Source organism: Trachypithecus francoisi, unplaced genomic scaffold (genome assembly GCF_009764315.1).
Source record: "Trachypithecus francoisi isolate TF-2019V2 unplaced genomic scaffold, Tfra_2.0 Lachesis_group20, whole genome shotgun sequence".
NCBI lineage: Eukaryota > Metazoa > Chordata > Mammalia > Primates > Cercopithecidae > Trachypithecus > Trachypithecus francoisi.
The window spans coordinates 43620238-43644928 of NW_022681466.1; the positions used below are offsets into that span (position 1 = coordinate 43620238).

The following is a 24691-nucleotide window of genomic DNA, read 5'->3' on the forward strand; positions in this document are numbered from 1 at the left end:
AAAGGCTTGCCAAGCAGGTCTGCAGAAACATAAGGGAAGTTTATCTGCCAAGTTAGCTTTCCTTTCTTGATAATGTGTTTTAAGTTGTATCCTAAGCCATACAATTCATTTGTAAACAACAATCAAGACAACATGTTACTTTGTGAGAGAAGATTATTGTTTAGGGACTCTAAATTCTGAAAATTCTGAATTAAAGTTATTACTAGTTTTAGCACACTTTACACTGCTAAGTAAACACCTTGCTTCTTTTTTTTTTTTTTGAGACGGAGTCTCGCTCTGTCACCCAGGCTGGAGTGCAGTGGCCGGATCTCAGCTCACTGCAAGCTCCGCCTCCCGGGTTTACGCCATTCTCTCGCCTCCCGAGTAGCTGGGACTACAGGCGCCCGCCATCTCGCCCGGCTAATTTTTTGTATATTTTAGTAGAGACGGGGTTTCACCGTGTTAGCCAGGATGGTCTCGATCTCCTGACCTCGTGATCCGCCCGTCTCGGCCTCCCAAAGTGCTGGGATTACAGGCTTGAGCCACCGCGCCCGGCCAACACCTTGCTTCTTATGGCTCAATGTACCCAGCTGGATGGCATGTTCTAACCATTTAGAGTGCTAAAAGGAAAGGTCTTGAAAAATAAAGATGACTTCAAGGAACTGAAATACTAACATCATAGCATCTTCATCAATGGACAAACTCCAGCTTAAATATTAAATGTAAACAATAAGTTAAGACATTATTTGCAAGGAATATGAAATTAGTATTTTTAGAAATTCATTATTCAGGTAGAGCCCTTCCTAAAGATTTAGGTAAGCTTTGGGAAAATCTCTGAATGTGCTTTTGTTGTTTCACTGAATGTTTCAGCTGAAGATCAATGTAATGGAAAATATCTTTGTTGCATTCCAGGTAAAACTGGTATTTGTAAACATCAAGCTCACCAGAATGTATCTGTTAAACACTTTATTAAATCTTCAGATACTAGAAGCAGATAGGTGCTATCACATATCAACAGAACTCAACATAAAGGTTTCCCAAAAATTTCACTGCTGAAATCTGTCAAATAATTTTGTTTTCTATATAGTATAACATCTATTATTCAATGGTTAGTATGCAGAAAATAAAGTCAACAATGTCAGTATGTTTTTTAGTAATGAGATGCAAGATGATGCCAATGTGGCAGATTTTCAATCAAATCTGAAGGTCCATATAGATCAGTAGTTCTGTCCAATCTTCTTTATTACGGCTGTGCATTCCGGTCGGGGCACAAATCAATTATTTGGTCTCTTGATCAAATTTGTTCAGGCTTTAGATGTAATCAATCTAAAATAGTGCTTGATATATTTCCATTTTCTGGACTGTAAATACACAGTTGCATATGCCATGCAACTGGTATATGGCAAACTGAAGAACTGGCAAGCAGGATGGACAAAAGGACTGGGAACTAAAAGTATGATTGAGCCTATCAACTAATTGCTGTTGATGGGAGGTATGGTAATTGTTGCAATACAATCAATTATTTTATGCTCCTATTTGCTTAGCCATCACTGAAAAACTGTTAGCATAATGATGTCTAGAGTGGACAGCGGACACGTACAAATTCCTTCCCGTGGGAATTATGCATGTGGTACTATACTGCTTAGAGCAGGGAATAGGACAACCGGTGAGGAAGAGAGCTAAAGAACGTTGAAAATAATCCGTAAGATAAAATCAGAAACACACTTTTGGTAGAGACAGAGATTGCTAACATACCAGAGAAAGGAGACTATCTGTTAAAAGCTATCAGAGACAGTTTGGTTCATTTTGAGCACACGAGAGAGACAGAAATACAAATAAGAGGCTCCTCAACTAGACCATCATTATAACAAAATGAAAATCTTTAAAAAGATCCAGTGCCAGCTTGGAGAAGCATGTAGCATGCCACAAAGCAGGTAAGGCAACAGGTGCCTGAGTGAGAAAAGGATAGGTTATGCAGAACTTGCTAGGCCAGGATCATAGGCACTTTCTAAAAGACCAAGATAATATAATAAAAGTATTATATGTTACTAGAAATGGTCACTAAAACAAAAATGAAAAAAAATCCCTAGCAAAATACAGCTTGAGTATCCCTTATCTAAAATGCTTGGGATCAGAAGTGTTTTGAATTTCAGAATTTTTTGGACTTTGGAGTATTTGCATATATATAATGAAAGATCTTGGAGATAGGACTTGGGTCTAAACAAGAAATTCATATGTTTCATACACACCTTATACACACAGCTTGAAGGTAATTTTACTCAACATTTTGTGAAACAAAGTTTTCACTGTAACCCATCACATGAAGCTAGGTGTGTAATTTTCTGCTGTGGTATCATGTTGGCACTCGGAGTTTTGGATTTCAAAGCATTTTAGACTTTGGATTTTTGGATTAGGAATGCTCAATCTGTACATGATGATCAGCACAGCTCACCTGCAATATTCACTTCTGAAATCCAAGATCTTAAAAAGGTCATTTCCCCCATTACCACAGCCCCTTTACATTTGTCTTCTTTCAGAATTTCGAGGAACTCACGCTTCCAAATGTTGATAATTACATAATGCCTGTCAATGAGGAGTACAATGTATTTGTGTTTATCTTTCTCTAGACTCAGCAGAAATGAACTGGTCACATGCTAAAATGACCATTTCACGTTTTAAGGGAGGTTTAAGTAAGTATGGGAATAGGAAACAAAGGAACTTTTAGGCTTTTTCCCATTTCCATCTGTTCCCGGGCATCCTTAAACCCCTTCTGTGGTTCTAACCTCTTAAATCCTGCTGTGTGCGAGCACCACCCATACTCTGTCTTGGCATTCGTAGAGAAGTTCTCAAAGGTGTATGTCTCTGCTCATCCAGGTAAGCAAGGTCTTCCAAGTGGGCAGAGCTGGTGGCTGACAAGAAAGAAAAGTTTAGTTAGAATATTCAATATTCAAGAAAATGTCTTTCAGCTAGTCTGTATCTCCAGAACTTTGGAATCAGGGTTTACTCCAGCCAAAAAATATATATGCAAAATACATAATACATATAAAATATATGTATTTTACACCTTTAAAAATCCAAGTAAGTGGTTTGTAAATAATATTAACCCTTCGTTTCACTTGCTACTTTAAGACAGTACATAATAAACCTGTGCTTGCTAAGAGGTTCTATAAACCTTAAACAGAGGGATTAAATATTTCCTATTCAAAAAGCAAAACAAGCTAAGCAAAACATAAACCCTTACTTCATATAAGGAGTAGATAATGGTAGATGTGGAATTTAAAATGAAAAACAAAATGCTAGTCCAAAAGCTTAAAATGCCATCATGAAAACTGCAGAGACAGTAACAAAAAGGAAGTTTCTTTGTTATCAAAAGAAACCGTAAATGGGTTTTTACTAAAAACTGAGTGAAAGAAAAAATTAATTTTACAAAAATGTTTCAAATTATAAGAAATACCAGAGTATCCATTTTATTGTTTGAAAATATTAGCTACCAGTGGCTTGTGCTAGTAATTCCAGGACTTTGGGAGGCTGAGGAGGGTGGATTGCTTGAGCTCAGGAGTTCAAGACCAGCCTGGGCAACATGGCGAAACTCCGTCTCCACAAAAACGCACAAAAAAAATTAGGCGAGCATGGTGGTGTGTGCCTGTAGTCCCAGCTACTCAGGAGGCTGAGATGGGAGGATTGATTGAGCCTGGGAGGTCAAGGCTGCAGCAAGCCATGATCATGCCATTGCACTACAGCCTAGGAAACAGAGAGAGAGACCCTATTTCAAACATACAGCAACAACAAAAACACAAAAAAAGGAAGAAAATATTAGCTACCAACTTATTACTAACAACTGGTTTGAGTTGGTGAGAGTGAAAAAAAAAAAAAACCCTAAGATTATCTTTTCATGGCTGCTGGGCCTCATATGTTTTGCCACCAAATACCTGGGGAGTATATTTCTGTATATGAGAAATTGTAACATGTGTTGAGATTACATGGTCATTTGCCTCAAAGACTTTATCCAAAATTTTAATCAAGAAATCCAATTTTGCCGCCAATGACATATACTACCTTACCTAATAGCTGATTATAAATAAGCTATTCAATATAAATTAAGAAGGAGAAGAGGAAGGGGACACAGCTCAGAATTCCCTCAGCATAAGGAAACAAGAATTACGACAGTAAGTAAACTTACATCTCCAACCTCATATATAAGTTGTTTATGACGATTGACATTGGGTACTGATATTCATTTGTTAACCTGTTCATTCACTTAACAAATATAACAAAATTGTTAATAAAAAAATGTCAACACTGTGCCATAACAATACTTTTACCATAGTTTCTAATCAGTGTACAGGAAAGAAAAAAGATGAGCAAGGAAACATTTTACTAAAGAATGTAGCAGACAGCAGTCAAAAGAATATTTTATTAAAATTACTGGAATGGAATGGGCTGTCCCATCCAACACCTGTGTATTGCTCAACTCTGTTATCTCTTTCAATGTAGTTGTATAGCTTATGCCTGAACATTTCCAATGGTGGGAGCACACTATCTCTTGATACACCATATTTAAACTTTGCATAACTCTTGTTATTAGCAATATGGTTCTGGTTCTCTACCTCTTACCCTCTCTTTCTCTTGATGGTATAGATGATTCTTCTGCTTATATCAAAAAGAAGAAGGAATAATCTTTTTAAAAGTTTATTACTAAGGTGAAAAGAACTAAAAGGAATGAACACGTATTTATTAAACACCTGTAATGTGCTGGGTAGTGTGTAACATGCTTTTCTTGAATTATGGCTTTTATTTTAAAGGGAAACAAAACAATCAGAAAGTGTAACAATGAAGACATTCTGCCCAGTCTCTTAAGAGAAATGCATGGGCTACTTGCCTGGAGAGATGCTTGGAAAATTCTTATGTCTTTGCTAAGAATCCCTATGGGTAATTTTTGGCCTCTCCCATATTAGGACAATAATACTAGGATAGTCTGAGCACAACTATTCCCCTACTTTTACTAAAACTACTACCACAAGTATCATCTCCCTTCCCTTCATAGATATTGTGAACATAAATATTACCTAAAACTTACTAAGTAGTTACAAAACATTAGTCATTATATGAATCCTTTGTATTAGGATATCCTACTTTTCACAGATATAGATTCCAATTCATATGTATTCCACAGCAGCTCTGAAAATGGGTCATTAATCCCAAACAGAGGCCACACCATTGGCCCAGGGAGACAAGTCAGTTGATTAAGAAGACTGATATAGACTGAGTATCCCTTCCCTGAAATACCTGGGACTAGAAGTGTTTTAACATTTTGAATTTTGGGGGAGATCATGAAATATTTACATTATACTTACTGGTTCAGCATTCATAATCCAAAAATCTGAAATATGAAATGCTCCAATGAGTATTTCCTTTGAGCATCATGTCAGCACTCAAAAAGTTATGAATTTGGAGCATTTCAGATTAGGGATACTCAACTTGTAAGTGATTCTAAGCAGAAGCTTTCACCAAAAATCTTCCTCTGTACAAGGACTACATAGAGCTCAGAAACTGTTACAACTATTGTAACAGAGTAAACTCTTGATATCATGACATTTAGGGTATGGTAAATATATTTGGGAGTGATGTTGGCAACAGAAGGAAATGAATTCCTTTTTTTTTTTTTTTTGAGACAGTCTCATTCTGTCGCCCAGATTAGAGTGCAGTGGCGTGGTCGTGGCTCACCGCAGCCTTGACCTCCCAGGCTCAGGGTCTCCTCCCACTTCAGCCTCCCAAGTAGCTGGAACTACAGGCACATACCACCATGCTCAGCTAATTTTTTTAAATTACTATTTGTAGAGACAGAGTCTCTCTTTGTTGCCAGGGCTGGTAATGACTAATTTGCTCTTTTCCTGTGCCTCTCCAATGCCAGCAAGCCACACACACTATTAGCAGCTTACTTTCCATATACATACTATAAAAACAGGTAGTTTCTCAACACAAAAAGTTGAGAATCTTTTAACTTTATACCATCTCCCCAAATTACTCAATTACATAACTTCAATATTACAACGAAGCTTTCAATCCATGTTCTCAACATTCAAGACACAATGATAACCCAGTTTCTCCTTGCAAAGGCAAGGTGAAACATTTTGGTGGCGTTTTGCTTGGTCATAATAGTCCAACAAAGGCAGTGGAAGGGAGCTACTGATTATCTCTGCATTTGCTGCTCCCCAAAACATGCCTGTAGCAAACTGAAATACTGACCCCAGTTCTTCAGCCTCTCCTATATACACGCTCTTTCTCATCTGTCTTTGCAGTTCTCCCCACCAGACCTTGAATCCCATTTTGCAGTAATTCCCACTAGAGGCTGAGTACACTTCCCTGCCCTTGACTTTGGGTTTGATCGTTTGACTCGCTTTAACTAATGGTGTATTAGTAGATGTGATACAAGGAGGGATTTAAAATGTGTTTGTAGAATTGGGCTTCTCTTTTTTGGTTCTGCCAACACTATGAAAGAGTATGTCCAGTTAGCCCACTGGTCCAAGGAGGACAGAATAAGGTGGATCTGGAGCCAGTCTCCAGCTTGGAGCCAAACCTAACCAAACTGCCTAGACCAATCAACCCTTAGTTAACCTGAGATGGGTGAGTAAAAATAAATGATTATGTTAAGCTGCTATATTTTTGTATAGTTTGTTACACAGCATTATTGCACCAATAGCAGAGTGATACACCTGTTGATCTTTCAACATCTGAGTATGGCTTAGGCTGTAGTATTCTAATAGCTCTATGTGAGCAGGGACTATGTCTTATTTACATTCTATTCTCAGCAAATGCATTATGCCTGGCATAAAATAGGTGCTCAAAAAATGCTTATTAAGTTAATTTGTTGAAAGGGGACCAAGGGTTGTTTGGGTAAAGTATGGTTTCAAGAACAGGCTAGCTGACTTTCTTTTGAATTGTATCTACAAAGGCAGAGGAAAATTCTTTCCTGTTCTATAACATGGTAGATTACACTAGCTTTATTTTGTTTAAAAGGTAGAATCAGCTAATTTCAAGAATAAATAAAATGAAAAATAAACAACTCAGATTTGATTTACAGAAAAATCAAAGTGATATTCTGTGAAATATAATTGGCACATTTTATTGTACTTTAAGCTTCAAAAGACATTTTTATAATTAAGTGTTTGAACCAACTTTTATATATAATATAACTCTGAAATGCCCAATTGTTTTACTGACACTTTGGACCAGTTATTATAAAGAGTGCCAGGATGTGTCCTGTCTGCTCAAGATCTCTGCTTTTATTTGATCTTCATTTAGTTACAATATATAATTATCCTACTTTTCTATCTTAAATAAGCAAGATTTGCAGTAAAAGCTCTTTTTAAAAGATTTCTTGGCAGGCTGAAAATTCAGAGTCAGCTCATCACTATTAATAAATACAGAGTTTTATATTTTATAACATTAATGTTCTTTTCTGTGCTCAACTATGATAAAAGCTGATTAAAATGTGCTTAACAATACACACGTTTTGTATTTCCTGTCTTAGTTATATCCAGATCTACTGGAAACCCAGCTAAAGGAATTTATCCAATTGTAGATATAATTTCTATAAGGAAATAAATATTTGAAAGCTAGTTTAGGGACCTTAAACTAAGAAAGGGAAGTCAGATGCCACATTTTACACCAGAGAGAGTAAAAGAGTACCAAAAGTATTTTAAAAATATTTATCTCAGCATTCTGAAGTTAAAATTACCCGGAAGAGATAAGTATCTAATCTATTGTTTTAAAACATTAGAAACAATGACAAAACCATCCCTATTGCTATTCTAATGTTTCTGTGAATTCTTTTTCTTTTCTGGGGGTTGAGAGAAGCTTAGGCCAAGACTCAGGGGTGGCCCTGGCCCATAGTTGTTTCTTATGTTTAATCCAGTGCCTGTTGCTTTAACCAAAGTCTGTTTTCTTTTGTTTGATTCTTTATCAATATCTATGTAGCTACTAAAAAAAAAGAGAACTACTAGGGATTCAGACCCACCAAGAATGAAGATTTAGGACATCCTACTGGGGAAAGAACCCTGGCTAGATGTGGTATTGGCTTAGGGCAAAGGACACATGGGATAGGCAGATGAAAAAAGTTACAAATATCAGCTGGGTGCAGTGGCTTGCGCCTGTAATCCCAGCTACTATGAAGGCTGAGGTGGGAGGATCTCTTGAGGCCAGGACTTTAAGACCAGCCTGGGCATCAAAGCAAGACCTCATCTGTGAAAATTAAACAAAAAAAAAATTGATTGGGTGTAATGTGCATGTCCGTAGTGCCAGCTACTTGGGAGGCTGAGGTGAGAGAATTGCTTGAGCCCAACAGTTTGAGGCTGCAGTGAGCACCACTGAACTCCAGCCTAGGTGACAGAGTGAGACTCTGTCTCTTAAAGAAAAAAAAAAAAAATCAATCTCAGTTTCACAACTAGCTACATAAATGACGACTTCAGCAGCTATGCATATTTTGTTCCTTGCTTTTGTTTTGTATATATATGTGTGTGTGTGTGTAATACTAATTTATTCTTTCTCGCCTCCTTTCCCTTATTTTCTAAATGCAAGTTTTGATGTAAATTAACTTTCCAATTTAGTTTTTAGATAACAAACCATTCAGATAGGACTGTGCCAGAGTTTGAGGAATAATTAACATAGCCAGAGATGGATGGTGTTATATCATCGAAACATAGTTAAAGTGACTGTTGGAACTAGCCTCATTTTGGAGAAGTAAATATGTCTTCAACTACATGAAAGATACTTGCATCTTGTTAGGTTAAAATACAGAGTTTGTTGTGCTGAAAATGTTTGGAGTTTCAAACATGTATAGTTTGGAAGCTCCAATATATACATAGAAGGGTGAGTATGGATGCTAGTTAGCCAAAAAGATGGACTTTGTTAATTGTTAAGGTTATTGGAAAAATAATCTGCCCCTTCCTGTTCCTATCAGCATTACCCTAGTCTTACTTGTTCAGCCAAGCATTGGCAGTTCATTCCAGTAGCAGCAGTTGAATCTAGTTTGCAGTTTTTCCAAGGGAGGCGGGACTAGTTTCATCTCATGTCTTCAGAGATACTGGCACTGGGTGACCAGTGCCTTGTCCTCAGAGTCTGAGTCTAATCTCCACAGAGTCCTTCTTGGAGCCCTTCTATTAGCCTCCGCTGAGCAGGATCCCCTTCACGGAGATGTAAGTGTCAGTTCTGTGAGGCCTTTCTTCCAAGCTTGTATGGTTTAACAATTCTTGCCTCTTTTTTTTTCCTCAGGCCCACAGGTGGTAACTACTTCCTGCAGTTGCTAAATCCAGGACATTTCAAGGTTTTCTTATTACCTTTTCAGTTCTTTAAACCTAGTTAATGATTTTTTTTTTCTTTTTTGAGATAAACTAGTCACTCTGTCACCCAGGCTGGAGTACAGTGGCACAATCACAGTTCTCTGCAGTTTCAATCTCCTGGGCTCAAGCCATCCTCCTGTCTCAGCCTCTGAAGTAGCTGGGAGGCTGAGGTAGGCACACACCACTGTACCTGGCTAGTATTTAAAAACAATTTGTTTTGTAGAGATAGGGCCTTACCACATTGCCCAGGCTAGTCTTGAACTCCTGGCCTAAAATTATCCTTCCACCTTGGCCTCACAAAGTGCTGGGATTACAGGTGTAAGCCACCGTGACCAGCCAACAATTATTTATATTATCAAATTCAACCCTTATTCTTTTAAAATAAGTATGTGGTTTCTGTCTCCTGACTGGCCCCTAACTGATGCAGGATAGAAAAGAATTGAGCACCAGTCCCTTTCATAGACATGATATTGATAATAAAGCAATATCACAGAATGTAGATGCAAAAGAAATCTTTTTTTTTTTTTTCCTGAGACAGGGTCTCATTTTGTCACTCAGGCTAGAGTGCAGTGGTGTGATCTTGGCTCACTGCAACCTCTGCTTCCCGGGCTCAAGCGATTCTACCGTAGCCTTCTGAGTAGGCAATGCACCACCACTCCTGCCTAATTTTTTGTAGAGATGGTTTCGCCATGTTGCCTAGGCTGGTCTTAAACTCTTGAGCTCAAAGTGATCAGCCCAGCTTGGCCTCCCAAAGTGCTGAGACTACAGGCATGGGCCATCGCACCCAGATGAGAAATCTTAAAAGATCACCTAGTATAAACACCAGCAAACTATAATCTGTGGACCAAATATGGCCTGCTACCTGTTTTTGTTAATAAAGTTTTTCTTGAGCAGAACCCTGCTTATTCATTGAAATACAGTATCATTTATATCAGAGCTAAGTAGTGACGCAGGCCAACTGGCCTGCAAAGCCTAAAATACTTACTAGCTGCCTTTTAATAGAAAATTTGCTGACTCCTGATCTGTTCAAATCCTCTCATTTTCTGATTAGGAAACAGCGGAGTGACTTACCTAAAGTGATTCACTTACTGACAGCAGAGCAGCCCAGAAAGCCAGGTATCCCGACTCTCAGCACGGTGAGGGCATCCTTCCTTCCCACTTTACAGCTGAACAGATTTAAATCTCTTTTTAAAAGCTTATTTTTCATTCCTTATTCATCTTTGTCACTTTCTTTTAATTCTGTTTTATGGCTTCAAAAAGCAGTAATAGAGACCTTGCTAATGAAAAGTAATGTACCCTGTATATCATATACTAATAAATCACAGCTCTCTGCGCTTGAAATATTTTCTGCAGTAAGAAATGAAATAAAAACAAACAAACAAAAGCCCCCAAAACACTATTTTTCATAGGAAAGTGAAAATAATTATAGGGTACTTTTTAAGCTGATAAATTGAAGAGTGATTTGAAAAGAAGATTAATGAAAATAAGTATTTTCTATTCACATTAAAACAAAATTCAAATAAAATCTTAACAGCTAGGTGAGCGACAGAAATTTTTGGTCATCATTATGGCAATATTAATGGCACAGTATATAATTTCAAAGCAAGGTTCTAGGAGAGTTCATTTATTAAAATGGCTCACACAAATGGTTTGACACGTTTTAATTAAAAGAGAATGTATTTTTCAATAATAGTAAGTAAAAATGATAATAGAAATGTATAAAATGGAGTGCAGCAAAATGCTGTATTAAGAAAAAAAAGTCTACGAGGGGAGGCAGAACAAGATAGCCAAATAATACCCTCCAACGATCGTTCCCCTGTCCCCCTGCAGGAACACCAAATTGAACAACTATTCACATAAGAAAGCACCTTCATAAGACCCAAAAATCAGGTGAGCAATCCTAGTACCTGGTTTTAACATATTAAAACTTTGGGTGCATGTGACCTAGTGGGACACCAGTTGGGGTGGCCAAGGGAGTGCTAATGTCACCCCTCCACTAACCCCAAGCAGTGCAGCTCATAGCTCTGGGAGATTCCTTTCTTCCACTTGAAAAGAAGAGAGGAGACAGTAAAGAGGACTCTGTCTTACAACTTGGATACTAGTTCAGCCACAGTAGAATAGGGCCGCAGGAAGAGCTGTGGGGCCCCTATTTCAGGCCCTAGCTCCCAGAAGACATTTCTAGACACACCCTGGGCCAGAAGGGAACCTGCCACCTTGAAAGGAAGGACCCAGTACTGGCAGGATTCATTACTTGTTGACTAAAGAGCCCTTGAGCCTTGAATCAACAGCAGTACTCACACAGTACTTGCCACAGGCCTTGGATGAGACCCAGGGCCATGCTGACCTTAGGTGTGACTCTGTGTATTCCCTGTGTGAGGGAGGACTCCTGCTTGAGGAAAGGAGAGGCAGGAGCGAAGGGGGTTTTGTATTAAGATAGGGTACCAGCTTAGCCATGAGGGTAAAGCACCAAGAGGGCTTCTGGGTTCCCCAATTCCAGGCCTTGGCTCCTGGATGGTATTTCTGGACCTGCCTTGGACCAAAGGGGAGCCACCTACCCTGAAGGGAGAGGCCCAGGCCTAGCAGCATTCACCACAAGCTGAATGAAGAGCTCTTGGGCCTTGAGTGAACATTAGCAGTAGCCAGGCAGTACTTGCCATGGGCCTGGGATGGTGAGACTCCTTCTACATGAGGGAAGACGAAGGGAGAGTGGGAAGGACTTTATCTTGTGGCTTTGATGCCCGTTCCACTGCACTAGAATGGAACACCAAGTAGATTTCGAGGTTCCTGACTCCAGGCCCTGGCTCCTGGACAGCATTTCTGGACCTGCCTTGGGCATTAAAGAGGAGGTGGAGAGAGACTGAGGTAGAATGTTTATTCAAAGGGATAACAACAGAGAATTAAGAGAAATATTATCAATATTCAAGTAAAAGAAGATAATAGAATACCAAGCAGATTCAACCCAAATAAGACTATCTCAAGGTACTTTCCCAAAGGTGAAGGATAAAGAAAGGATCCTAAAAGGAACAAAAGAAAAGAAACAACATACAAAGGAGCTCCACTACATCTGGCAACAGACTTCTCAGTGGAAACCTTACAGCCAGTAAAGAGTGGCATGACATATTTAAAGTGCTGAAGGGGAAAAAAATTCTACTGTAGAATAGCATATCCAGGGAAAACATCCTTCAAACATCAAGGAGAAACAAAGGCTTTCCCAGACAAACAAAAGTGAAGGGATTTCATCAGCACCATACCTGTGCTACAAGAAATGCTAAACAGAGTTCTTCAATCTGAAAGAAAGGACATTAATAAGCAATAAGAAATTATCTTAGGTACAAAACTCATTGTAACAGTATAGTTCACAGACCACTGTAACTGTGGTTTATAAACTACTCATATCTTCAGTAGAAAGCCTAAAAGTTGAACCTATCAAATATAATAACTACAACAACTTTTTAAGACATAGATAATGTAAGACATAAATAGAAACAATAAAAAGTTAAAAAGCAGGGGAGAAGAAGTTAAAGTGTAGAGAGTTTTTATTAGTTTTCTCTTTGCTTATTATTAGTTGGTTTGTTTTTGCAATCAGTGTTAAGTTGCTATCAGTTTGAAATAAATGGGTTATAAGATGTTATCTGTGGCTGGGCATGGTGGCTCACGCCTGTAATCCCAGCACTTGAGAAGCCAGGGCAGGTGGACTTAGCTGAGCATGGTGGTGTGCACCTGTTGCCTCAGTTACTCGAGGGGCTGAGGTGGGAGGATCACTTGAGCCCAGGAGGTGGGGATTGCAGTGAACTAAGATCACACCACTATACTCCACCCTGGGTGACTAAGTGAGACCCTATCTCAAAAGCAAAAACAAAAACAAAAACCAGATGCTATACGCAAGCTTCACGGTAATCTCAAATCAAAAAGCCAACAACAGATACACAAAAAATAAAAAGCAAGAAATTAAAACATAATGCCAGAAAAAAACCACGTTCACAAAAAGGAGGTCAGGAAGGAAAGAAAGAAGGAAGACCACAAAACAATGAGAAAACAAATAACGAAATGGCAGGAGTAAGTCTTTCCTCATCAATAACAACATTGAACATAAGTGGAATAAACTCTGCAATCAAAAGACACAGGGTGGCTGAATGGACAAACAAACAAACAAAAAAACAAAACAAGACCCAATTATCTGTGGCCTACAAGAAACACATTTAACTTACAAAGACTTATACAGACTGAAAATAAAGGGATAAAAAAGATATTCCACGTAAATGGAAATAAAAAAAGGAGTAGCTATACTTATATCAGACAAAATAGATTTCAAGACAGAAACTATAAAAAGAGACAACGAAGGTCACTACATAATGATAAAGGGGTCAATTCAGCAAGAGGATATAACAATTGTAAATATACATGCACTCAACACTGGAGCACCCAAATATATATGCACCTAACACCCAATTATTATTAGAGCTAGATAGATAGACAGACTTGAATACAATAATAGCTGGAGACCTCAACACACCACTTTCAGCATTGGACAGATCATCCAGACAGAAAATCAAAAAAAAGTTGAATTTAATCTGCATTATAGACCAAATGGATCTAATAGATATTTACAGAACATTTCATCCAATGGCTGCAGAATATACATTCTTCTCTGCACATGGATCATTCTCAAGGGCAGGCCATATGTTAGGTCACAGAACAAGTCTTAAAGAATTTTTAAAAAAACAACCACATGAAGTTTCTTCTCTGACCACAATAGAATAAAACTAGACATGAGTAAAAAGAGGAACTCTGGATACTATACAAACACATGGAAATTAAACAATATGCTCCTCATGATCTGTGGGTCAATGAAGAAGTTAAGAAGGAAATTAACAGATTTCTTGAAACAAATTAAAATGGAAACACAACACAGCAAAATCTATAGGATATAGTGAAAGCAGTACTAAAAGGGAAGTTTATAGCAGTAAGTACCTACATAAAAAAGGTACAGGCTGGGAGCAGTGGCTCATGCCTACAGTCCTACCACTTTGGGAGGCTGAGGCAGGTGGATCACTTGAGGTCAGGAGTTTTGAGACCAGCCTGGCCAACGTGGTGAAAATCGAAAAATTAGCCGGGTGCGGTGGTGGGCATCTGTAATTCCAGCTACTCGGGAGGCTAAGGCAGGAGAATCACTTGAACCTGGAAGGCAGTGGTGGCAATGAGCCGAGATCACACCACTGTACTCCAGCCTGGGTGACAAAGTGAGACTCTGTCTCAAAAAAAATAAAAAGAAGAAAAAAAAAAGAAAAGTCAAATACACAACTTAATGATGCTTCTTAAAGAACAAAAAGAACAAAGCAAACTAAACCCAAACTTAGTAGAAGGAAGGAAATAAAGATTAGAGCAGAAATAAATGAAATTGAAACAAAAAATACAAAAGATCAACGAAATGAAAAGTTCTTTAGGAGAAGATAAGCAAAATTGACAAACTTTTAGCCAGACTAAGAAAAAAAGACCCAAATAAATTAAATCAGAGATGAAAATGACATTACGACTGATACCACAGAAATTTAAACGATCATTAGAGACTACCATGAGCAACTATATACCAATCAATTGGAAAACCTTGAAGAAAGGGATAAATTCCTCAACATACACAACTCACTAAGACTAAACTAGGAAGAAATGCAAAACTTGAATAGACAAAGTAATGAGATCAAAACCATAATAAAAAGTCTCCCAGCAAAGAAAAGCCCAGGACCCAATGGCATCACTGCTGGATTCTACCAAACATTTAAAAAAGAACTATTGCCGGCCAGGTGCAGGGGCTCACGCCTGTAATCCCAGCACTTTGGGAAGCTGAGGTTGGCGGATCACGAGTTCAGGAGATCGAGACCATCCTGGCTAACACGGTGAAACCCCGTCTCTACTAAAAGTACAAAAAATTAGCCAGGCGTGGTGGCGGGTGCCTGTAGTCCCAGCTACTCGGGAGGCTGAGGCAGGAGAACGGCGTGAACCTGGGAGGCGGAGTTTGCAGTGAGCTGAGATAGTGCCACTGCACTCCAGCCTGGGCGACAGAGTGAGACTCAGTGTCAATAAATAAATAAATAAATGAGTAAGAACTATTGCCAATCCTACTCAAACTATTCAAAAAAGTAGAGGAGGAGAGACTATTTCCAAACTCATTCTATGATGCTAGATTACACTGATTCTAAAACCAAATGAAGACACATGAAAAAAAGAAAACCACAGGCCAATATTCCTGACGAACATTGATGCAAAAATCCTCAACAAAATACCAGCAAAACAAATTCAACAACACATTAAAAAGATCACTCATCATGACCAAGTGGGATTTAACCCAGGGATGCAAGGATGGTTCAGCACACACAAATCAATCAATGTGCTACACCATATCAGTAGAATGAAGGACAAAAACAATACAATCATTTCAATTCATGCTGAAAAAGCATTTGATAAAGTTCAACATTCCTTCATGATAAAAATCCTAAAAAAACTGGGTACAGAAGGAACATACCTAAACACAATAAAAGACATATACAACATAGCTAGCATCACACTGAGTGGGGAAAAACTAAAAGCCTTTCCTCCAAGAACTAGAACAAGACAAGGATGCCCACTTTCACAACTGTTATTCAACATAGTTCTGGAAGTCCCAGCTAGAGCAATCAGAGAAGAGAAAGAAATAAAGCGCATCCAAATTGGAAAGGAAGAAGTCAAATTATCCTTTTTTGCAGATGATATGATCTTATATTTTAAAAAACCCAAAGATTTTACAAAAAAAGAACTAATAAACAAATTCAGTAAAGTAGCAGGATACAAAATCAACATACAAAACACAGTAGCATTTCTATATGCCAACAGCCACCAAGATGAAAAAGAAATCAAGAAAGTAATCTCATTTATAATAGCCACAAATAAAATAATTAGGAATACACTTAACTAGAATAGTGAAAGATCTCTACAATGAAAACTATAAAACAATAATGTAAGAAATTAAAGAGGACACAAAGGAATGGAAAGACATTTCACGTTCATTGACTGGACTCAATCAATACTGTGAAAATGTCCACACTGCCCAAAGCAATCTACAGATTCAAAGCAATCCTAATACCAATGACGTTCTTTACAGAAATAGAAAATCGAATCCTAAAATTTATATGAAACCACAAAAGATCCCAAATAGCCAAAGCCATCCTAAGCAGCAGGCACAGTGCTCACACTTGTAATCCCAGCATTTTGGGAGACTAAGGCAGGCTGACTGCTTGAGCCCAGGAATCTTGAGACCAGCCTGGGTAACGTAGTGAAATTCTGTCTCTACCAAAAACAATAACGACCAAAACCTCAAACCAAAAACTTAGTCAGGCATGGTGGCACACACTTGTAGTCCCAGCTACTCGAGGTCTGAGGTGGAAGAATCACTTGAGGTTGAGGTCCAGGGAAGTCAAAGCTGCAGTGAGCCATAATTGTGCCACTGCATTCCAGCCTGAGTGATAAAGCGAGATCCTATCTCAAAAAAAACAAAAACCAAAAATCAAATAAAAATGGATTAAAAACTTAAGTTTAAGACCCCAAACTATGAAACTGCTAAAGTAAAACACTGAAGAAATTTTCCAGAACACTGGTCTGGGCAAAGGTTTCTTGAGTAATATCCTAAAAGCACAGGCACCCAAAACAAAAATGAACAAATAGGATCATATCAAGTTAAAAGCTCTGTACAAGGGAGGAAACAATCAACAAAGTGAAGAGATAACCCCCAGAATGGGAGAAAGTATGTGCAAACTATCCATCTGTCAAGGGATTAATAAGCAGAACATATAAGGAGCTCAAATAACTCTATAGGAAAAAAATCTAATAACACAATTTTAAAATGGACAAAAATAGACATTTCTCAAAAGACATACAAATAGCCAACAGGCATATGAAAAGGTGCTCAACATCACTGACATCAGAGAAATGCAAATCAAAACTTCAACGAGATATTATCAAATGGCTTTTATCCAAGAGACAAGCAATAATGAATGCTGGCAAAGATGTGGAGAAAAGGGAACCCTTGCTCACTGTCGGCAGAAATGCAAATTAGGTCAGCCACTATGGAAAACGGTACAGAGGTTCCTCAAAAAAACTGAAAACAGTACTACTATATGATCCACTGCTAGGTATATACCCCAAAGAAGGAAAATTCATATCTGCAATTCCATGTTTGTTGCAGCACTATTCACAATAGCCAAGATTTGGAAGAAACCTAAGTGTCCATCAACAGAAGACTGGGTAATTGTGCCACTACACTCCAGCCTGGGCGACACAGCGAGATCCTTCTAAAAAAACAAAACAAAACAAAGCAAAACAAAAACAAAAAACAGACAACTAGGTAAAAAGAAATGTGGTACATACACACAATGAAGTACTATTCAGACATAAAAAAGAATAAGATTCTGTCATTGCCAGCAACATGGATAGAACTGAAGGTCATTATGTTAAGTAAAATAAGCCAGGCACCGAAAGACGAACTTCGTATTTTCTCAGTCATATGTGAGAGCTAAAAATTAAAACAGCTGAACTCATGGAGACAAAGAGTAGAATGATGGTTACCAGAGGCTGGGAAGGGTAGCTGGGGTGGGGGTAGTGGGGATGGTTAAAAGGTACAAAAATATAGTTAGATAGAATGAGTAAGATCTAGTATGTGATAGCAAAACAGGGTGGGCTATAGTCAACAATTTTGTACAACAAAATGTACAATATTGTACATTTTAAAATAACTAAAAGAGAAGAGTTGGAATGTTTGCAACAAAAATAATCAATGCTTGAGGTGATGGTTATGCCACTTTGATGTGATTAGTACACATTGTATGCCTGTATCAAAATATCTCACTCACCCTATAAATATATACATATACTATGACCCATAAAAAATTTAAAAAGTCTAATACACTGGTATATTTTTTAAAATTATACTCATCTAATATTTTACAGATTAAACTATGAGAGATCTTCTACTGCGGAGTACATATTCCAATTAAATAATAGTCATGTAATTCATTTTAATTTTTTTTGTTGTTGTTGTTGAGGTGGAGTCTCGCTCTGTCACCCGGACTGGAGTGCAGTGGCCAGATCTCAGCTCACTGCAAGCTCCGCCTCCCGGGTTTACGCCATTCTTCTGCCTCAGCCTCCTGAGTAGCTGGGACTACAGGCGCCCGCCACCTCGCCCGGCTCGTTTTTGTATTTTTAGTAGAGATGGGGTTTCACCGTGTTAGTCAGGATGGTCTCGATCTCCTGACCTCGTGATCCGCCCATCTCGGCCTCCCAAAGTGCTGGGATTACAGGCTTGAGCCACCGCGCCCGGCCCATTTTAATTTTTGTATCAAAAAATCTTCTGGCAAGTACTTTTAGCCACAGGTTTAGTTTCTCACATTTAACTTCTTATATTTAAATAAAAGCTGTTGGCTTGTAAAAATATCAATGTTTAGTGTGGTTTTAACAAGTTAAACTAATCTTTACTATTGAAATACCTAGGAAGATGAACATCACTATTCTACCGCCTTGATTTATTTCACAAAACCAAGTAATACAGTGAATATGCTTTGGCATGAGCACATTTCTCAACTTCAGACAAATGACACTAGAAGAAAAAGACAAATATTGCCATCAATGAACTGAATGAATAGTTCACTCCTTCAAAAATCCAAACAGAGGTACAATGACCTTAAAAAAAAAAAAGCAGTGATATTCAAAAGCAATAGCTCTGGGGTCCTGATGTTGGGCTTAGACAGCTTTCCCATCAGGAAATGGGGAACTATGGCTTTAATCTGGGACTACAATAAAATTATGGTTGGTGTTATATGAATCTTTCATTTTTCACTGCCTTTTTTCTCTTAATTGTTGTCCCTAGTCCTCTTTCAGTTTCTCTTTGCTTCATCATTTTCAAAATTCTTCTCTTCTCAGATAAATTATTTCAAGGCATATGAGACAAATATTGGAAAGATCAGCCAGGAGACACAAACTTCTGTTAGGTGTTTCCCTTTGTTTTTCTAGTTGTACCTAGTTGTACTCTTCCTCACAGTCATTTGAATCTTTTCCATTTGCATATCATTTTCTGAAAAAAAGGCTTGGTCAAATTGTGTCAAACTTACATTTCCCTTTGCCAAAACTTTGCTTAGGCTGTGCTTTCCTTACTTTCCTAATCAATCTCCCAGTCAGAATTAATTGCTTCTCCCTCTCAGCAACCACATAAATATATATTGCTATTTAGAATTTGTGTTATTCAGGTAGTTGTTTACATGTCTGTCTTCTTTCACTGACTGTAGTAGGTTCTTGAGAACAAGAGGAAATGCCCGATGCATCTTTCATTACTCTACCACTTCAGAGTAAATCAGAGTGCCCTGCAGATGATGCTCAACGTAGAACTGAATTCCAGACTGGTCCTACTTAGATTTCATAATCTGTTTGGCACGATCCTCCTCCTCACTGTTTTGCTTTCTTAATGCTTAACGGATATCACTAAAATAATATGCGTGGCTTCAACAACGTTTCTATTATCTTCCTTCAGATATTCATGATCCCCCTTTTCCTTTTTTCCATAGCATAAACCACCTTCTAGTATACCATATAAATTCCTTATAAATTACCAGCCTGGGTAACATTACTTACTAATGTTACTTTTCCCAACAATAATGTAAACTACATGAAAATGGGAATTGTTGTTTTGTTTATTAATGATGATACTTAAGTGCTTTGAACAGTGCCTGGCATATAGTACCTGCTCAATAAATACCTGTCTAACGAATGAATAACTATTATTATATGCACATTTCATGTTTCAGCTACATTTTAACAATGAGCAAACAACACATTAACTTTTGTCTTACTGGGTTATTTTGAAGGAGTTGGCTATAGCAACAACGCCTTGTACATCATCAATGACAGCGCTATAGGGACACATTTGTTCCTACCTTATAGTGCTAGTCTTACTATGCAATTGTACTGTAAAAAATTTTAAGAGAGTTCTGTCAGATTAAATTAACATTATACTGGGAAGATACTAGGTTGGAGGATTGCTTGAACCCAGGAATCGAGACCAATCTGGGCAACATTGTGAGAACCTACGTCATGCATCCATCCATCCATCCACTCATAAATAAATAAATAAATACTATAACATTTAACTAACACTTTCCAGATACAAGTATAAGATATAATTAGGTGAGTTCAGATGAATGGAGAAAATAGAAAAATCTATAACAAAACTTTTACGTAAAAAGAAAAAGCTTTAAAAAGTAAATCCACAGAGTTTGTCATTTAAAAGACTTGTTTTGAGAAGGAAGAAGGAAAAGAAAAAAAGAACAGTTTTATTGAGATTTCATCAGATTGTAACAGCTGAGGACAACTCACTCATAGAGCATTTAACTGACATGCATTTTTGAAGTTAAAATAATTTAAATACACTACAAGTGGGCAGAAGAAATCTAACAGACATTTGGTATACAACATTTTAGAGACAACTCTACACTGAGTTTGGAAGACAGTTTGAATTGTTTCTTCTTAAATCAGTTGCCACTAATGCAAACAGATTACAGTAGTACAATTGTCATTCTAGCTGACTTGAGCAAGGAGCCTGGAATGACACTGTATGTTTGCTCCTGCCTGGGCAAGAAGCCACTCTGCTGTCCTTACATCCTTGATACATAAAGCCAACATTCTGACTGCTGAAAAGCCCATTTTTGACTTTTGCAAAAACTCTATTTAAAAGTTTCTGATTGGGTTTGCTTAAATCCCCCTAGATTCCCGTTCTGTATTTACCTGATTCTTAAGATCCTTTTCTTAGGAAAACATGAAGCTCCAAGCATTAACAAGTAGATGGTGAGAGTTTATATTTTAGCTGATTTCTGTTGTTTGTATGTTTCCCTGATAGACCTCTCATTCTCACACAAAGCACTGACGACAGCTGTTGCAAGCAAACATTTCCTGCTTCCCACATCCCTCCAATTCATTGCCAATCTCATTTTTGGACATCAAGGAGACCGTAGACTGCCTACTCTGATAATTTCTGCCATGCAACCGCAAGTCCACAAGAGTCTTCTACTTCCTTCCAACACACAGGCTTAAAAACAAACATACAATAGCAATTTACATTTTGAAAACAAAACACATTGTTAAATCTTTTTCATACTTTAGAATGTTAATTTAAAGGTGTATGAACAGCTAAGCTTATATTCAGAAAACTGAGCTATTCCAGAAAAACCCAAGTCTCAATGTTGCAGACCACCAAAACTCAACTTCAATGACTTTATCATTTGAGTCAAAAGTGTTCATGTTTTCAGCAAATAGTACTATCCTCCTATGTGGAACACTGAGTGTTAATTGGTATATCTATTTTAACTATGAACTTCACTTGTTGGAGTCTTTATGTTTTTAAAAGTATACAGCTGAATCTATTTGACCAACATATTAATCAAATCTCTATTTCAATACTGTAAATAAAATACACATGATTTTAAAACTTTCCCCATATATATTTCTTCCATTTATGTCATATGTAAGTTAAAAGCTTAGAAAAATATTTTTAAAAATAATTCACCATAAATATTTGCATATGTGCTGACTCCATTCTCCCCACAAAAGTGTCACAAAAGCCACAAGTCATTTCCGTTCTTTTTAAAATCAAGAATCTTGGCCTTATGGAATAATATATATAGTTGTATTCATTACAGTTCAATCCAGTAGCAGCCTCAAGGATTTTAAATAATCCCCTAACAATTTCCTGGTTATGCCAGAAGACGTGGTCCTATCTTGCCTAAGATGCTAAGGAGCTTAGGCAATAGAAGGTGATCCTCTTCCCAAATTGGGGAGAAATCTGTATCACGGCAAGGACCATTTAAACAATTATTCACCCAGGTTTTTAAAAGTTACTCAAATGGTATTTTGGTCTCTCAATAAATAATTATATTAGTCACACTGAAATTAAGTTTAAAAAAGAAGAGAAGTTTAAGTTGGACCTGAATAAGGCTTTTTATTACTGGCATTCATCATTCCCATCCCTATTCTGCCCTTGATGTTCAGATGCTTAGAACAATTTATTAAGTGTGAATATACTGAATTTTCCTATTTCAAGCTCACTTCACATTTGAAATTCTCAATTATTCCTGTTTACCAGAAATTTAGTATCTGATTCTCCCCAATTTAGGGAACCACTTTTAAGTACCCGTTAGAAAGGAAAGGAAAGTATGTGTATCTAGAGCTAAATGATAACAGTGGACCCTCATGAGATCAGAAAATTTAATTTAATAAATGGTTTAGGTCTCTAACCATTTAAGCTACCAGAGGTTGTAGTTTTATCAAATATTTACATACATTATACATTTAGCAGGGCAATTCCCTGTGAAAGTAATTTTATTTCTCTACATTCTGGAAACATTTTCAATCTACAATCTACTAAGTGTTGAAAATAACTGAGTCATTTGGTTTATAGCTTCCTTTTCTGCCTCTTTGTGAGCATCCTGAAACCATGGTTTCCAGATACAGAAAACAACCCAATACAAACTATTCCATGACCTATGACTTGCCCTGTAGGCCAAAGTAGGTCTGTTTGTATTATGTTCAACACTGACAAGAAATAATTTTCTGATGAAGTATTTTGTTCAACACAGTCAATATGTACTACTCAAATAGTATATAATCTTGTTCTCCAGGACAGATCTATCTGATCTCTGATGGTATATTTACCTTTTACCCTTCCTTTAAGGATGAGTGATTAGTACTGCTTAAGAATCTAAAGCACTCTGCTAGCCAGAAAGACTAACATTATGGGAAGAGAATTGTGGTAAATAAAAAAATCATTCACAGTTAAGGTCTAGTCTACAGATGTAACAATTTAGGATGATGTAATTGTTTTTCTTTTTTTTTTTTAACATGAGTAGGGGAAGAGGAGGGACAAGAGAGAAAAAGTATTAAGTATTTCAGGAAGTATTTTCCAATACTTGAGTTAAAACAAACCCCAAAGTCAAAAAGAAATCAGTTTTATAATACATGATATAAACAGTATGTTTTCTATTAAAAAGATAAAGAGAAAAGTGACATGAAAAACATAATTTATTAGAAAAAAATTGATAAACTGACCTCACCAAAATTTCACATTTTTATATTTCCTAATATACCAGTAAGAAAACAAAAAGACAAGCAACAGACTGAAGTATTTGCAAATACATGTCTGATGTGACTTGTATCCAGAATACACAAGTTCTTACAAATCAAGAAGAAAATAACCCAATATAAAAATGTGCTATAGTCTGAATAGATATTTCACTAAAGAATAAATGAATAGATAACAATACACAAAATAAGCTCAACATTTAGTAGTCATTAGGAAAATGCAAATTAAAACCGCAGTGAGGTATCATTTCACACCAGCTAAAGGCAAGACAGTAACAAAGGAGATGTGGAAAAATAGGAACCCTTGTACACTGCTGGTGGGAATGCAAAATGGTACAGCTACTTTGGAAAACAGTTCTTATTTCTTAAAAAGTTAAATATAAGCTTACCATAAGGTTCAGCAATTCTACTCCTAGGTATTTATCTATCCAAGAGAAATGAAAACATATGTCTACTCAAACACTTGCAAACCAATGTTCACAGCAGCACTATTCACAATAGCCCAAAATTGGAAACAATGTCTATCCAATGGTAAATGAATAGACATGATATGGTGCAGTCATACAGTGGAATCCTACTTGAAATAAAAAGGACGAAAGTACTGATACACACACACACACACACACACACACACACACACACACACACGTCATAAACCTCAAAAACATTATGCTGAGTGAAAGAAGCCAGATACAAGAGATGACAAACTATATGACTCCATTTATGTGACATTTCCAGAAAATACAAATTTATAGAGTCTGTCAATTAGTGGTTGCCTGGGACCTGGGAAAGGGAACAGGGTTAATGTTAAATAGATGCAGAAATATTTCTGAGGTGCTGAAAATGTCCTAAAACTGATTCATGGTGAGGGTTACACAACTTGCTACATTTACCAAACATTACTGAATTGTACACTTGAAATGGGTGAATTTTATAAAATATAAAATATGACTCAATGTACTTGTTTTTTAAAAAAAATTTAAAAATCCACACACAGACTGCTGCTTTAGAATTTCATCTAGTGTCTCTCTGAATTAAGGTGGCAAAAAAAAAAAAAAAAAAAGTTCTGGCCGGTTTGGGTACTCATCTTAGGTTTATACACTCAATAAAATGAAACATTTTAAATAAATTATCCATTTGTTGTAGTTATTAGGTTTTATTAAGCAACACTGAAAACAGACAATTCAGACAAAGATCTTGTTTTGTATGTTTCCTAGGACTGCTATTTC

General features: G+C 37.2%; 1 protein-coding gene across 5 annotated transcripts in view; it reads right to left on the reverse strand.

The window, feature by feature from the left end:
* Window positions 1-24691, reverse strand: part of TANC2 (tetratricopeptide repeat, ankyrin repeat and coiled-coil containing 2) — a 476614-nt gene that overhangs the window by 155969 nt on the left and 295954 nt on the right. For all 5 annotated transcript variants that reach the window (XM_033184063.1, XM_033184062.1, XM_033184061.1 and 2 more), the window contains one exon: window positions 2763-2888. In XM_033184063.1, coding sequence (XP_033039954.1) covers window positions 2763-2888 — 126 coding nt within the window. The remainder of the gene's footprint in view (window positions 1-2762; window positions 2889-24691) is intronic.